This window comes from Peromyscus eremicus, chromosome 17, assembly GCF_949786415.1.
Source record: "Peromyscus eremicus chromosome 17, PerEre_H2_v1, whole genome shotgun sequence".
Lineage (NCBI taxonomy): Eukaryota > Metazoa > Chordata > Mammalia > Rodentia > Cricetidae > Peromyscus > Peromyscus eremicus.
In genome coordinates this window covers 18,061,643-18,078,593 of record NC_081433.1, presented here as the reverse complement: position 1 = coordinate 18,078,593, position 16,951 = coordinate 18,061,643, and the positions used below count along the sequence as shown (strand labels likewise).

The following is a 16,951-nucleotide window of genomic DNA, read 5'->3' as shown; positions in this document are numbered from 1 at the left end:
AAACTTGACAAGTAGCTGAAGATGGCTTCAGCTTCTGATATTCCTGCCTCTACCCCCTTGAATTCTGGGAATTCATCACTGTACTTGGTTTTATGCTTTGCTGGGGATAGAATATCGGACTTTCTGCATGCTAGGGGAGCACTCTATCAGTTAAACTTCATCTTTTTGAGACAAGGTTTTGCTGTGTATTTCTGGCTGTCCTGAAACTCACTGTGTGGCCCAGGTGGGCCTCAAATTCATAGTAATCCTCCTGTATTAGCCTTCCACCTGCTGGGATTACAGGTATAGTCCACCACACTTGGCTGCTGGTCATTGTAAAAGAATGTTAATGATCTGGGAATCTAATTCAGTGGTAGAGTGCTTGTCTAATATATGCAAGGCCCAGGATTCATTCTCCAGCACTACACTACCAAGAATTTTAAAATGCATTTGTTAAGTTGGAGAATGATTTTCTTCCTGGAATTCATTAATAAATTCAAGTTTAACAAAAAGCTCTTGGAAAGTCTAATATAAAATATATTTTATTTTAAGGAAACGTACATGCTTGCTGTAACTCTGGATGAATGGAAAAAGAAATTAGAATCTCCAAACAGAGAAATTATTGTATTACACAACCCAAAGGTAAAGTGAAGTAAAGCATGTCACTGAGATTTAGATCAAAGGTTAATGTATTACTAAGGAAAACCATTGATCTTTTGTTCTATGTACGCTACATAGGATAACCTTTGGCATAGTTTATATTAAATTCACTATTACAAAGTTATTAATGCTTATAGTCATTATTCACTCCATTTAGCTTTTATGTAAGGATTTTCTTCTATATGTGTATGATGTATGTGTATATATAATATATATGTATGTGTGTGTGATTTGTTTACAATGTATGTGTGAATGTGGGTGTGCACATACAACAATGTGCTTTTGAAGTCAGAGGACAGATTTGAATGTCAGTCCTGTTCTATCTGGAGACAGAGTTCTTCATTGTTAGTTAGTCCACAAACTTTTAAGGCTTCCCTTGTCTCTACCTCCCAGAATCCTGTGCTCTGCCTTCCATCTTAGCATAAGAGCACTGGGATTAAGATGCATGTGTTGTTGTGTCCACCATTACATGGGTTCTGGGGATTTTCACTCAGGTCCTACTCGGTGATAGCAGTGAGTGCTTTATGCACTGAGCCATTTCTCCAACCCGAAATAAGAATTTTCTTAGGGAAAATTGTGCCACTACAGATTAAGAAAATCATCTATACATTATGTAAGCATGTCTTTCATGTATAGGATTTTTTTTTTTTTTAAGACAATGTCTCACTGTGGAGCCTTGGTTGGCCTTGAACTCACTGTGTAGATCATACTAGCTATGTAGACCAAGCAGACTCAAACTCATAGAAATTCTTGCCTCTGCCTCTCTAGTGCTGGAATTAAAAGCATACACCACTACACCTGGCCTATGTGTTATTGAAATATCTGTTAGTCGGGCTGGAGAGATGGCTCAGAGGTTAGGAGCGCCCATTGCTCTTCCAGAGGTCCTGGGTTCGGTTCCCAGAGCCCACATGGCCGGCCATCTGTAATGAGATCTGGCACCCTCTTCTGTATACATAATAAATAAATAATTAAAAAAAAAAAAAGAAATATCTGTTAGTCTAATAATATATTTCAGAGTTCTCATTTTAGGTTGTAGGAGTTGCATCTCAGAGCTCCAGTTGAGGTTTGGTTATATGAAAGATGTGTTTCTATCATTCAAAATGTATTAAATCACAAGTTAATGTAGAATATATTGCTCTGATCTTTTCTATTTAAGCTCATGGTGCATTACCAGCCAATTGCAGGGTCTGATGAATGGGGTTCAACCTCCACAGAGCAAGGGCGACCAAGATCAGTAAAAAGAGGAGTTGAAAACATCCCTGTTGATATTCACTGTGGTAATGTTAATCATTTATTTTCTCTTATGTTCTGATATGTTGGTTTATTCTTTAAATTGTGGCCCTTTATTCTTTTGATTTATATTACTTTAAGATTTAAAAATGATCTTTAATTATATAGGCTTATTCTAAATTAAGATCAACATCACTTCATCTAAGTTGTTTGGGGTTTTTTGTTGTTGTTTTTGACAAAGAGTCTCATGTAGGTTAGGCTGGTCTCAAACTCTTCTTATAAGGATAACTTTAAAGTTTTGATGCTCCTGCATCCATAGCTCTTGTGCTAAGAGTACAGGTGTGCCTCAACTACGCCTATTTTATGTGATGCTGGGGATCAAACCTAGGGCTTCTCTGGACATAGTAGTGCACATCTTCAATCCCAGCTCCAACAGAGGCTAGTGGATCTCTGTGAGTTTGAGACCTGCCTGGTATGCATAGTGAGCTCCAGGACAGCCTATGCTACATAGTGAGACTTTGTCTCAAAACAACCAGACGAAAAACCTAGGGTTTTGTGTGTGCCAGGCAAGCATTCTGCCAATTGAGCTACATCTGGGTGATTTTGTGAGTGTGTGTGTGCGCGCATTCAGTGCAGGCATGTGAGTGTGCAATGCTTGTGTCCAGAAGCAGGAATGGGGAGACCAATAGGTGTGTTCTCTATCAGTCTCCACCTTATTCCCTGAGACAGGCTCTCACTGAGCCAGGAGCTCACTGTGTGGGCTAGCCTGGCTGACCAGTGAGCTCTGGAGAATTGTCTCCACTCTCCTGTGCTGGGGTTGGAAGCATGTGCAACCATGCACAGATGTTTATGTGGGTGCTGGAGAGTCAAACTCAGCTCTTCATGCTTTCGCACTCTTCCCAACTAATGCACCTCCTCAGCTCTGTTTTTTGTTTCTTTTTTTTTTTTTCCTCTTGGTCTCTGAACCATTTATTTCTCAGAGATAGAGAATGCTTCACGAATTTGTGGGTTATCTTTACAAAGGGGCCATGCTAATCTTCTCCGTGGTGTTCCAGTTTCAGCATATGTGCTACTGAAGCGAGCACTGGCTTTTTTGAGGTGTGGTCTCACAGTGTAGTGTGTACAGGCTGGCCTACTCCAGGGTACGTTCCCCAAGTGCGGGAATCACAGGCGTGCACCCTCCTCCTCGGCTGTTAAAGACTGTAACAGTATTTAGTATTTGGTGGCCATGGCTGTAATCCTAGGATTTGTGGGGTGGGGCAAGAGCATCAGTTCAAGGTTAGCCTCAACTCCATATCAAGTTCCTGTGTCAAAACAAAACATTAAAACAAAGCAAATCGCATTTTTAAAGAGTGCATGGGGGTTTCTTTAGTATTTTTTCTAGAGCTTACAGTTATTTCAAAATAGTTTTAAAACCTGAAGAAAATTTTCAAGGACTTATATAAGAATATTTATAATACCAGCATTCATGAGGCATAGATAGGTGGATTGCTATGAGTTCAAGGCTAGCCTGTTCTACATACTGAGTTTCCGGCCAGCCAGAGCTACATAGTGAGACTCTGTCACCAAAAAATAAAGAAAAAAATTAAAAAGTAAAATTAATGTACTTTTACTAAGTAAGAAGTTAAGTATGTGACTATTTTGTGGCTTTAAAATTATCTTTTTTATTTTAAATTTTGTTATATTTAGAACCTATTTCTAATTTTTCTTTTCAATTTTACTTCTAGGTGAACCTTTACAAATAGATCACTTAGTTTTTGTGGTACATGGGATTGGACCAGCTTGCGATCTCCGTTTTCGAAGCATTGTTCAATGTGGTAGGTTTGCAGAGCATGTAAGATAGATTGCTTAAGAGGAATTATCTCCTGGGAGCCAGGATCAAGCATTGTCTTTTGGTCTGTTGTCTTAGTTACGTAAGAAGATTTGTAGAGCTAAAGATGGAGTACAAGGGAGTGAAGCTTCCCAGCTGAGACCTAAGTGCTAGGGATTTCCAGAGACTTAACTCTTAGCTAGTAATCCATGAGTGAACATGCCTATAATCTCTGTGAATTGTTTTACCCAGCCTGTTTATAACCAGACTTAGAACAGTAAAGATGGGACTTGAAGTAAATAATAGAAACTTAACTGCGTTAATTCATACCATGACAAACCTCTGGACAAACCTCAAGCTTTAAGTCATGAATAGAACTTAATTTTGAAAGGTAATCTCTTCAAATCTGGATGCTGTTCAAAGTCTGCCCCACTTGGGAGTTCGCTTCTCCTTGGCAGTGGTTCTGAATAAACTAGAATTATGGTCTGCAGGGTTAAGGTTGATGTGATAAGAATGTTGAAGAGCAGTGTATTTTTTTTCTTTAATCTAAAGTATTAAGGGCTGGGAAGATGGCTCAGCAGTTAAGAATACTCACCAGCTGCTTTTCCTTACGATCAAGCCTCGATTCTAGCACCCATGAGGTGGCTCACAAACTCTCTAAACACCAGTTCCTGGGGGTCTGATGCCCACTTCTGGCCTCTGTAGGCAGTGAATGCATGTGGTACAGACACGTGCAGGCAAAGCACACGTAGGAGTCAAGTAAAAATAATCTTTAATCCCAGCACTGAAGGCAGAGGCAGGCGGATCTCTGTGAGTTCAAGGCCAGCCTGGTCTACAAAGCGAGTTCCAGGACAGACTCCAAAGCTACACAGAGAAACACTGTCTCGATAAATAAATAAATAAATAAATAAATAAATAAATAAATAAATAAATAAACACGTCTATCACATTAGCATGCAAATTTGCTTTCACCTTTAATAAATGGTAAAATTAGATGCTATCTAATCAGAATTATTTTAAAACAAGTTTTTATTATTTTATTTTTCCTAAACTACTTACTCTCCAGTCAGTGTGTGTTCTAAGCAGATGTCGTTAGGCAGGATGCAATTGCATGTTTTGTTGCAACCCGAGTCTGTGTATTAATTGCTTCGCTGTTGATGCATAAGTTATTTTTCTTTTCTAGTTAATGATTTCCGAAGTGTTTCCTTGAACCTGCTACAGACACATTTTAAGAAAGCCCAAGAAAATCAGCAGATTGGAAGAGTAGAATTTCTTCCAGTCAATTGGCACAGTCCTTTGCATTCTACTGGGGTGGATATGTGAGTAGTCCCTTCTACCCTTAAATTTTTAGCTGTGATTGTAATATTCTGTGATCATCAATATGCTTAAGGACATTTCTGCTATACTGATTATGCATTACAGTTTTTACCCAGGTGTGGTGGCGCACCCCTTTAATCCCAGCACTCAGGAGACAGAGGCAGGTGGAGGTAGATGGATCTCTGTGAGTTCGAGGCCAGCCTAGTATACATAGTGAGTTGCAGGACGGTCAGGACTGCATAGAGAGACCCTGTCTCAAAACACCAATAATAATAATAATAATAATAATAATAATAAAACAATAAGCTTCCCACGAGAGCAGCATCTTTGACACTTGGGCTTAGTATTCTTCTTCTCTTTCACAGCCTTTCTGTGGGACAGGGTCTTACTGTAGCCCATGCTGACTCCGAAGTCTTGCTCTTCATGCCTTTGTCCCAGTATTGGCAGTACACATGTGTGCTGTACTTCCGTGTACAGCTTCAGTGTGGAGTTCTTATGTTTTTAATGTTTTATGTATATGGGTGTTCTGCCTGCATGTCTCCACCCACTTACCAGTGTATAAAGGCATGCTTGGCATATATCAGATTAAATTTGTGGTTAAAAAGTACTAAATGCTTCCTGAATTTGCATGTCATCTTCACACAGGGGGCATGCTAATCTCTGTATCATTCTAATTTTAGTATATGTGCTGCAGAAGCAACCACTATATAATTTCTTGGAGATGTATCATTAAGTGATGGTCAGTCCTTTATCTTTAGCTATCTCTGGTTAAAAGTAAAGACTTGTCCCTGATGTGATTAACACATGCCTTTATGCAGGCGGTTGTGGCGCATGCCTTTAATTCCAGCACTCGGGAGGCAGAGCCAGGCAGATCTCTGTGAGTTTGAGGCCAGCCTGGTCTCCAAAGCGAGTTCCAGGAAAGGCGCAAAGCTACACAGAGAAACCCTGCCTCAAAAAAACAAAACAAAACAAAAACAAAAACAAACAAACAAAAAAAACTGCATGCCTTTAATCCTAGCACGTAGGAGGCTGAGGCTAGTGGATCTCTATGAGTATAAGACCAGCATGGAGTATATAGTGAATTTTAGGACATCCAGGACCCTATAGAGAGACCTTGTTTTTAAAAACAAACAAACAAACACCACCACCCCACCACCCCCACCCACCTCCCCCCCCCCCCCCCGGCAAAAAAAAAAAAACAAAACCCTTTATTTATAATTACTGGTGTGTGCATGTGCTTACATGCAGCTACATTTGCTGTGGGTACATGTGGTAGTCAGAGGAGGACACATGTTGGAAGTCAGTTTTCTTCTTCCACTGTGGGTTTTGTAATCAACACTTTTAACTACTAAGCCATCTCACCAGCCTAATATTTTACATGTAAAAATAAATAAGTACATTAGCCGGGCAGTGGTGGCACACGCCTTTAATCCCAGCACTTGAGAGGCAGAGGCAGGCGGATCTTTGTGAGTTCGAGACTAGCCTGGTCTGCAGATTGAGTTCTAGGACAGGCACCAAAACTACACAGAGAAACTGTCTCAAAGAAACAAACAAACAGATAAGTAAATAAATAAGCACATCTATCACATTAGCATGCAAATTTACTTTCATCTTTAATAAATGATAAAATTAGATGCTATCTAATCTAATCAGAATTATTTTAAAACAATTTTATTACTTATATCAGTAAATGTTTGATATATACTTATATTCCTGCATACCTAGGGTCTCTGAATGTATGATATTTACTTATTTTATATACCTACATACCTGGGGTCACTTAAACATGTTTTGGACAAAAAGCGATTACAAATTTAGGAATCCCTGATATGTGTTATTTTTAAGTATGTATAATTTATTTAATAAATCAATACCATTCAAAATGTACTGACATACATACTACATTTATACACAAAATTCTCGAAAAAAAAAAAAAATGTAATTACTAAGCAAATGTTCCTGAGGCCTAGTTTGGTAGCAAATGCCTATAATCCTAGCATGTAGGAAGTGGAGGCAGGAGGACCAAGAGTTCAGAGTCATCCTGAGCACATAGCAGTTTTAAGGTCAGTCTGGTCTACGTGAGATCCTATCTCAAAAACCCTTGACTTCCTGACTGCCCAAACTTCCACAGCGCTGGGATTGCTGCACGCCACCCTGGTTTATGTGGTGCTTGGCGCATGCTGCTTGGCAAGCATCCTGAGCTGTGTCCTTGTCCATCACACATTTAAAAAATCTATTCTTTGATGATTTTACATATGTATTCAGTGTACCTTGGTATTTACTCCAACACTCCCTTCCACTGTCCTGTAACCTACCTTCTCTCACGTTTTTTTTTTTGTTGTTGTTGTATTGTTGTTGTTTTGTTTGTTTGTTTGGGGCTTTTTTTTTTTTTTTACATTTTTAGGTAAAAGTAATGGTGGAACATAATGGTGACTTTTTTCTGTTGGCCCTGCATTGGTAGTGAGCAGCCCCTCTTCACCGTTATCCGTGGTGAGGTCAAGACAGACCAAGCCAGGATGGAGCATCTCTGATTAGTCTGTCAGTACCACCTCTCACTGTCTGTCGTCCATTTTTCCCTTTCCATCTGGAGTTGTGAAACTGTCTCCTAGTTGGAAATTTAAGGTACACATTTCTGCTCTGAGAATGCTGTGATCACACTTAATTGTTTGAAGGATTTTCCTTCAGTTTCTTGTACACAGAGAAATTATTGATCTTTTTTTATATGTAGTATATCATAGAAGTGTTACATGGTTTTTGTTGAACTAGGAAATAAAATTAACAAAAGGAAGGCTTAAAGCTCCTATTAATAATGCATGTATCTCTAAACTACTTTCATGTTTAGCTGTCAAAATCTGGTTGGATTCATCTGAGATCTGTATATAATTAAGGAGGTTTTTTTTCCACCATAGTTTTTTTGTTTTGTTTTTGTTTTGAGTCAGGGTTTCTCTGTGTATCAGCCCTGTCTGCAGATCAGGATGGCCTCAAACTCACAGAGATCCACCTGCCTCTGCCTCCCGAGTACTGGGATTAAAGGCATGCGCCACCACTGCCCAACCTATAATTTTCCTTTTTAAAATGTTACTTTTTATTTTTGGTTTCTTATTCAGAGATGACAATTTAGTCAGTTAACTGGTACATTAGCTGATCTTTGAAAAGGGAACTCAATTTTAAATCTGTAATAACCATAAGTAATTTGTATTATGATAAAAAATAGTATCTAGTGGGGTTGGGGATTTAGTTCAAGACCATAGTCCTCAGCTCTGGGGGAAAGTATCTGAACATATGGATCGGTGGTTAAGGACACACGCTGCTCTTGCAGAGGTCTCAAGTTCAGGTCCAAGCACCTACATGGTAGCTCACAACTTCCTGTAACTCCAGGTCTAGGGACCTCAGCACCCTCTTCTAGCTGTGGTGGCACACACCTTTAATCTGAACACTCAGGAGGCAGAGGCAGGAGAATCTGTGTGAGTTTGAGGCCAGCCTGGTCTGCACAGCAAGTTCCAGGATGACCATGGCTACATAGAGAAACCCTGTCTCAAAAAAAAGGAGAGTATCATTTCTAGTTAACAGTCTGATTTCCACATCCAGGGCAAGAGGGAAGCTGGTTCAGCCAACTTTCCCAGTTTCTGCTCCCTGGGAGATCAGTGTTGTGAAATGAGACCTTTCCCTCAGTGCCCTTCCCTTCCTGGGGCCCACACCTCTTCCCCAGCCCCTAACCCACCTCCCCCTGAGAAAAATGCACATGGGGGATGGGGTGGGGGCGACCAGAGGACCCTTTTCTGTGGCATTAGATGGGGGAGGGACAGCTGGGGTTCCCCCACCTATTCCACCTCCCTTCAAACTCCTGGCAACCCCCAATCAGTGTTTGAGCCTCCTTGCCCCCTAGGTACCCTTTGGTGAATCCTTGGTGATGATTTTGGCAACTTCAGGAGTAAATGGCCATCTCATAGAGAAAACAATTCCAATTTCCAGTGTCTACCTATACAAACACAGATGTACACACATATTTAAAACTAAAATCCAAGCTGAGGATGTCGGTGTACACCTGGAATCCCATTACTGGAGAGGCTGAAACAGGAGAATCATAAGTTCAAGGGCAGCCTGGGCTACAAAGTGGCATGTTGTTAATTTTTTTTTTTTCTAAACTGAGATTCAAACAGACAGTGCACTGAAATGAAATGGCATCTCTCTCTCTCTCTCTCTCTCTCTCACACTCTTTCTCTCTCTCTCGTTTTGTTCTGTTTGTGTTTTGTTTTTTTCAAGACAGAGTTTTTCTGGGTAGCCTTGGCTGTTTTGGAATTTGCTTTATAGACCGGGCTAGCCTTGAACTTGCAGAGATCCGCCAGCCTCAATGGCATGTATCTTTGCCTTACCTCAGTATTTCTTTTCTTTTTCTTTTTTCCGATTTCTGTATGGAAACTGGGTTGTCTATCTGATTGCCTCTTTTTGCTTCACTAAACAACGTTTTTTCCAGCCTGTGTTTCTCCATTTTGCTAGGTATCTCTTGTGACATTGAATCTTTGACTCTAAGCTTTAAGAATAAGCTAAATAATAACTTAGAAGTAACAATGGACTGCATTTAGATTTTTTGCTCAAAATAATCTTTTTTTTTTTTTTTTTCCTCCTCAGAGATCTGCAGCGGATAACCCTGCCCAGCATTAATCGCCTCAGACACTTCACTAATGATACAATTCTGGATGTCTTCTTTTACAATAGCCCCACCTACTGTCAGACTATCGTGGACACAGTAGCTTCTGAAATGAACAGAATATATACACTTTTTCTGCAGAGGAACCCTGATTTCAAAGGGGGTGTATCCATTGCTGGTCATAGTTTAGGTAACAAATGAATTCCCTGTAGCCAGAGAGGACTATCACATTTTGAAACACAGTGTCTTTAATCAGTAACAGATTAAGAGAACTTCAAGTAATCTGTGATGAAGAATTTGGAAGGGGTTGGAAGGGTGGTGGTAAATTGGAACGATTCTCTGTTGATTTTCTACATTTGTAATTGGCTTATAACTTTTTTGTATAAAAGACAGCCAATGTCTTAGAAATTGTCCCTTCTTCTATTTTACTTATAGGTTCGCTTATATTGTTTGATATCCTAACAAATCAGAAAGATTCTTTTGGGGATATTGACAGTGAAAAGGTAATTTAGAAGTTAGATAGGTTCTCTTGTAGTATTCCATACTAAGGATTTTTAGATTTTCAACCTTTGTGTTTAGCTGAGTTTAGTCTTACGCCATAATGTTAAATGTACATTTATTTTAACAGCTTGGTAATTATCTTGTCATTCTTTTGTGATAGAAGCAAGACAGTATTTTGCTTCTATAAATCACTGCCATATTGTAAAATAAGTATGGTGTTTTTCTTCTCTTTGTAAATGTGCACTACTGGTGCATGATAGAGTTGTAGTTACTGAGTTAATTGTTGATTGCCTGTGAGGATGTCAAGAGTGACTTGGATGATTTATAGAAGTCATGTTTGGAAGCCAAGGGGAAACATGGTGGTGAAACCTCTCTCTTCATCAGACACAGTCCCATGAACATTTTATCATTGGTAGTAGTGATTTGATAGTTGATAGAAACTGTCTTCTATTTTTCTTTTTATTTAAGTGTTTTGTGAACCCTTGGTTAGGAATTCTTCCGGGACTTGGGCTCTGTCTTAGACTATTTTATATTTTTTTTTGTTTTTTAGATTTATTTTTTATATGTATGGCTGTTTTTTTTATATTAATCTATATATGAGTATTTTGCCTGCATATTTGTATGTGCATCAGAAGGTGCAAGGTCCCCTGGAACTGATGGCTGTGAGCTACCATGTGGGTGCTAGGAACTGAGCTCAGGTGCTCTGGAAGAACAAGTGCTCTTAACCACTGAGCCATCTCTCCAGCCCCTAGATAGTTGTTTTGCCTGCATTTATGTATCTACATCATGTTATGAGCCTATTGCCCCTGAAGGTCAAAAGAGGGCATCAGACTCCATGGAACTGAAGTTGCAGATGGTTGTAAGCAGCCATGTGTGTGCTAGGAACCAAACCCAGGTCCTCTATAGGAGAGCAAGTGTTAACTGCTACGTCATGTGTGTGAGTGTTTGGCCTACAAGTACATCTGTACACCACACTTGTGCATGGTGCCCTCCAAGGCCAGAGAGGGCATGAGATCCCCTGGAACTGGAGCTCTAGATGGTTGTGATCTGCCGTTGAATCCAGGTCCTCTGGAAGAGCAGCAAGTGCTCCTAACCAGTGAGCCTTCTCTCCAACCCTCACAGTTCGTTTTCTTTTCCTTTTTTTGGTTTTTCAAGACAGAGTTTCTTTGTGTAGCCCTGGCTATCCTGGAACTAGCTCTGTAGACCAGGCTGGCCTTGAATTCACAGAGATCTGTCTGCCTCTGCCTCCTGAGTGCTGGGATTAAAGGCATGCGCCACCACTGCCTGTTTTCTTTATTTCTTTCTTTCTTTCTTTCTTTTTTTTTTTTTTTTTTTTTTGAGCTGAGGATCGAACTCAGGTCCTTGCGCTTGCCAGGAAAGCGCTCTACCACTGAGTTAAATCTCCAACCCTCCTGTTTTTTTTTTTTTTTTTTTTATTTCTTAAATTGTGTTTCCTTAGTAAGAGCTCAGTAATGATGATGAAGAATATTTTTATTTTCATTTTTATTTATTTATTTTTCCATTATCAGCTTGATACAATATAAATTCTTATCCTGATAGTGAAATGTTTCATTGAGGCTTGCCCAGTCATTGAGTGAAACCAAAACTTATTATAAGCCACGGTCATCCTAGGGTCCCCCCTGCTATGTAGCCTCCCTGGTTCTGTGGGTTGCAGTCTGATTGTTCTTTGCTTTATATCTAGAATCCACTTATGAGTGAGTACATACCATGTTTGTCCTTCTGGGTTTGGGTTGCCTCACTCAGGATATTTTCTAGTTCCATCCATTTGCCTGCAAATTTCATGCTGTCATTGTTTTTCTCTGCTGAGTAGTACTCCATTGTGTATATGTACCACATTTTCTTAATCCATTTTTCAGTTGACAGGCATCTAGGTTGTTTCCATGTTCTGGCTATTACGTATAGTGCTGCTATGAACATAGTTGAGCATGTATTTTTGTGATATGATTGAGCATTCCTTGGGTATATGCCCAAGAGTGGTATGGCTGGGTCTTGAGGTAGATCAATTCCCAATTTTCTGAGAAACCGCCATACTGATTTCCACAGTGGTTGTATAAGTTGAATATTTTAATATTAATTTAAAAATATATTTTTGCTTAGCATCATGGTACAAGCCTTTAATCCCAGCACCTGGGAGGCAGAGGCAGGTGGATCTCTGAGTTTGTGGCCAGCCTGGTCTACATAGTGAGTTCTGGGACAGCCAGAGCTACACAGAGAAATCCTGTTCAAAAAAAAAAGAAAAAAATAATTCAAGGTCACTCTTACGTACATAGTGAGTTTGAGATCAGCCTGGACATTATGAGACCTTGTCTCAAAAACAGGGCAAAGTACTTAATGTTAGATTCATTATTTTGAATAGCTTACATAATAAATTTCAAATTATAAAATTATATTAATAAAATCAAATGAATTTGAATAATAAGCTTTATGATGTAATTTTTAGGGTTCGTTAAGAACTGTTGAGGATCAAGGAGATGTACCAACATTAGAAGAAGATCTGAAGAAGCTTCAGCTCTCTGAGTTCTTCACCGTCTTTGAGAAAGAGAAAGTCGATAAGGAAGCTCTGGTGAGAAGAGGCTTTCAATTGGATGCCAAGCCATTTTCAGTGTTTCTGTCTTCATCATGTTTCCCAAGAACATGCCCTTTGGAAGTTTTTTACTTGTAAATATTTCACCACTAATGATGATCTTTAGCATTGTTTATCTGCTTTTTATCATATAAAATGATCTTTGCTTTGTGGCAGTTCAAGGTTCAGATCAGACGTGTAATAGAGCAGGCTAAGCTTGGAGAAGGTGTGGGTCGAGAGCTGACCCTGGCATGCACAGTAACCGCCCAAACTCTTATTCTCTGTTACAGGTGACGGTCTGGACCGTCGGGGTTTCTCGTCCTCATTTTCTTGTGCGTTTTCTGGTTTATGATCTATTGTTCACATAGCTGATGCTTAATGGCTGCCTGCTGTGATCAGGCCTGGGCAGCAGGGTGCCAGTAAGATGGGCCTGCTCACGGACTCCAGTGTCAGTTGGTCCTTAGGAAGGCACATTAGTTAAACTGCAGTTGCTTCATCACAGTTCCCTTAAGAACTGATAAGGAGACGACACAGTGGTGTAGAAATGCAAGGGAGAAGGAAGTCTCTCCCACTAAAAGGAGTGACACTTACATTGACATTTTGATGTGAATCTGGTATGTGTACTTCTTTGTTGGCCACATGTTCTCCCAGCTTGTGTCCGTCAGGAGGAGTATAATCCTGAGAAACTGACAGCTAAGTGAAGTCATTAGATACCAGCTTGCCTAGTTCTTTTTTATACAGTATTCTATTACTGTCATATTGATAGTGAATTGTTTGTTTGTTTGTTTGTTTTTGTTTTTGTATTTTTGAGACAGGGTTTCTTTGTGTAACAGCCCCGTCTATCTTGGTACTCACTTTGTAGACCATGTTAGCCTCAAACTCAGAGAGATCTGCCTGCCTCTGCCTCCTGAATGCTAGGACTAAAGGTGTGTGCCACCACTGCCTGGCGACAGTGTAGTTTTTACTAATACTTCTGTTCTTCTCAGATTATTTTATGAATAAGACAAGACTTTCTTTCTCAAAGTTACTTGTGTGTTATGCCTTTAGGGAGCCAAATCAGTATAGAACCAAGGACAAGAGTGACCCTTTCAGAGTCTACAACATTTACTTGATTTTATTTTGCCTAGAAATTAAAAAGCAAAAACAAAAACAAACCTGTTTTGTGTTCTATCCCTAGGCTTTATGTACAGAAAGAGATCTTCAGGAAATGGGAATTCCCTTAGGACCAAGAAAGAAGATATTAAACCATTTCAGGACCAGAAAAAACTCAATGGTGTGTTTCTAACCTAGCCTAGTGGGTGAGACAGTTCCTTGACAGTGGCGAGAAATCCTTAGGCTTTGTGAGACAGTACTCTGCTAACCAGATAGACGCTTTGTGAGACAGTACTCTGCTAACCAGACAGATGCTTGGGTTTGTTTGCCACACTGGGGGTTAAGCCTAGGCCTCACACATGCTAGGCAGGTACTTTAAAACTGAGCGATACCTCTATTACTCTGGCCTTAAACTCAGAAAGATAGGCCTGCTTCTAACTCCTCCCAAGTGCTGGAGTTAAAGATGTCCTCCGTCATGCCCAGAACTTATTTTTGAAGATTTATTTCATTTTATTTTTTGTTTTTATTTGATGTGTTTGTCTGGTGCCCATGGGGATCAGAAGAGGACATTGGATTCTCTGAGACTGGAGTTACAGATAGTTGTGAGCTGCCATGTGGGTGCTGGGAATTGAACCCCGGTCCTCTGAAAGAGCAGCCAGTCTGCTTAACCATTGAGCCATCTCTCCAGCCCCACTTTTGTTTTAAAGCACGTAGGGATGTCAGTTCATGTAAGGCAACTATTAGAGTTTCAGTAGCTTATCTTATTTTGTGAGGGGCTTAGAGTTATTGGTTGCCATTTGGAAGCTTTTCCTTTGACATTAGGCGCTAGTTTCAGTGGATACTATCTCCACATAGCTATTGTTTTTATTCTTTTTAGGGTGTTAATAGACCAGCCACATCAGCTTCAGAGGTAAACATCCCCAAGGAAAATGGTGACTATCTAGATGTTGGCATTGGGCAGGTAAAAATACTCTTTGTTTTCTGTCTTAACTACTATTAGTCATGTGGTAGGAACAGATAAGACTCATTATTAATGAGAAATACCTTTTTTCTTCCTTCCAGGTGTCTGTAAAATACCCCCGGCTCAACTACAAACCAGAAATATTCTTTGCCTTTGGATCTCCCATTGGAATGTTTCTTACTGTCCGAGGATTAAGAAGACTTGATCCTAATTATAAATTTCCCACATGCAAAGGTTTCTTCAATATTTACCATCCTGTAAGCATTGAATAGCTGCTATATGGTTTTACCTAAATACTAGAATTTCTTAGCAAGCAGCATGTAATTTTGTGTTGTTTTTTCTTTTTCTTTCTTTCTTTCTTTTTTTTTTTTTTGAGACAGGGTTTTTCTGTGTAGTTTTGGTGCCTGTCCTGGAACTCGCTCTGTAGACCAGGCTGGCCTCGAACTCACAGAGACCCGCCTAGCTCTGCCTCCTGAGTTCTGGGATTAAAGGCATGCACCACCACCACCCAGCTGATTTGCTTTTTCTCTATTATTCTTTATCAACTAGACAGTTGGTAGTATTGATTAGGAAGAAGTAATTAGGAGCTGGCAGTGGCGCACACCATTAATCCTAGCACTCAGGAGGCAGAGGCAGGTGGATCTCTTGAGTTCAAGGTTAGCCTGGTCTACAGAGCAAGTTCCAGGACAGCCAGGGCTACACAGAGGAACCCTGTCTTGAAGAACCGAAATTAAAAGCAAGGAAGTAAGTAGGTAGAAGAACTGTGCATATTCATGAGTATGAGACCAGAGGATAGCTTTGGATACGACTTGTCAGATGCTGTCCACATTTTTTTTTTTTTTTTTTTAAATGAGACAGGGATCTGCCTGTCTCAGCCTTCCCTTCCCAGTGCTGCGATTTACAAGTATTTGTCATTGTGCCCAGTTTTTGTTGTTCTGTTTTTTAAATGTGGGCTCTAGGACTCAGACTTGGGTCCCTTGGCTTGCAGGTCCAGCACTGTGTTAACTGAGCTATCTCCCAGCCTATTACTGTACCTTTTTACAAAATAAACGTAATTGTTTTTGCCTAAGATACGTAGTTCCTCAAACTGTCTTCTTTATTATGGATAAATATTTAGCTTTCATTTCCCTATGTAGTTTGATCCTGTAGCGTACAGGATTGAACCAATGGTGGTCCCGGAAGTAGAATTTGAGCCAATGCTGATCCCACATCATAAAGGCAGGAAGCGGATGCACTTAGGTGAGTCTGTGTGTAGAACCTGATTCTGGGTAGTTGAAGAGTATAAACTAAATGGAATTCATTCTTTTCTTTGCTCGCCTTAAACTCGACAGCATCCTTTATTCACTGTGTTTCAGAACTAAGAGAAGGCTTGACCAGGATGAGTATGGACCTGAAGAACAACTTGCTGGGTTCACTGCGGATGGCCTGGAAGTCTTTCACCAGAGCTCCATACCCTGCCTTACAAGCTTCAGAAACAGCAGAAGAAACTGAGGCAGAACCTGAATCAAGTTCAGAAAAGTCCAGTGGTCAGTGGCACTGTATAGAGATGACCTGAGGGACACCATGCTGTGGAGTTCTTGCCCAGGGTCGTCTTTCCTTTTCCCTTTCAATTATGTAGGATCTATTCTAGGAGTCATAGCTGTCTGTGAACTATGCTAACCTTTCCTGACATTTTAATACCTAAAATTTAGGGGAAAATACTACGTGAGGAAAATGTCAAGAGAAACTATTAACTACCCTTGAAAACATTTCCCACTTTGGATTTGGGAATGATGTTAAGTGCCTACTCTGTGCTGGGCATGGTAACACACACCTTTAGTGCCAGCACTTGGGTGGCAGAGGCAGGTGATCTCTGAGTTCAAGGCCAGCCTGGTCTACAGAGTGAGTTTCGGGACAGCCAGGGCCGCAAACCTACTCTGTGAAGTACCTACTTAAAAAACATAATTTGTGTGTGTGTGTGTCTGTGTCTGTGTGTGTGTGTGTGTGACTGTGTGACTGTGTGACTGTATGGCATGTATGTATAGCTGTCTGTTGAGACCAGAAGAAGGTATTGGATCCTCTGGAAGATCAGCAAGTGCACTTAACTGCCCAGCCAGCCCTCCTGTTCCTATTTTTTTAAAGACTTTTTTTCTCTTGTGTATGTGTGTGTGTTGAGTGTGTATATATGTG

General features: G+C 40.2%; 1 protein-coding gene, 1 non-coding gene and 1 pseudogene across 4 annotated transcripts in view; 1 reads left to right on the top strand and 2 right to left on the bottom strand.

Moving 5' to 3' along the window:
* The window catches only part of Ddhd2 (DDHD domain containing 2), a 30,544-nt gene that overhangs the window by 3,319 nt on the left and 10,274 nt on the right, over positions 1-16,951 (top strand). For 2 of the 3 annotated variants that reach the window (XM_059244250.1, XM_059244249.1), the window contains exons 4-15: positions 532-621; positions 1,796-1,916; positions 3,597-3,686; positions 4,863-4,998; positions 9,626-9,834; positions 10,080-10,147; positions 12,607-12,729; positions 13,907-14,002; positions 14,699-14,782; positions 14,884-15,039; positions 15,919-16,021; positions 16,138-16,308. In XM_059244250.1, coding sequence (XP_059100233.1) covers positions 532-621; positions 1,796-1,916; positions 3,597-3,686; positions 4,863-4,998; positions 9,626-9,834; positions 10,080-10,147; positions 12,607-12,729; positions 13,907-14,002; positions 14,699-14,782; positions 14,884-15,039; positions 15,919-16,021; positions 16,138-16,308 — 1,447 coding nt within the window. Of the gene's footprint in view, positions 1-531; positions 622-1,795; positions 1,917-3,596; positions 3,687-4,862; positions 4,999-9,625; positions 9,835-10,079; positions 10,148-12,606; positions 12,730-13,906; positions 14,003-14,698; positions 14,783-14,883; positions 15,040-15,918; positions 16,022-16,137; positions 16,309-16,951 lie in introns of those variants that run through there. The other variant, XM_059244251.1, reaches the window with a different exon arrangement.
* On the bottom strand, positions 2,848-2,954 carry LOC131894777 (U6 spliceosomal RNA). The gene has a single exon (XR_009375011.1). It is a non-coding gene; the product is annotated as a U6 spliceosomal RNA (small nuclear RNA).
* On the bottom strand, positions 5,597-5,696 carry LOC131894779 (U6 spliceosomal RNA; annotated as a pseudogene).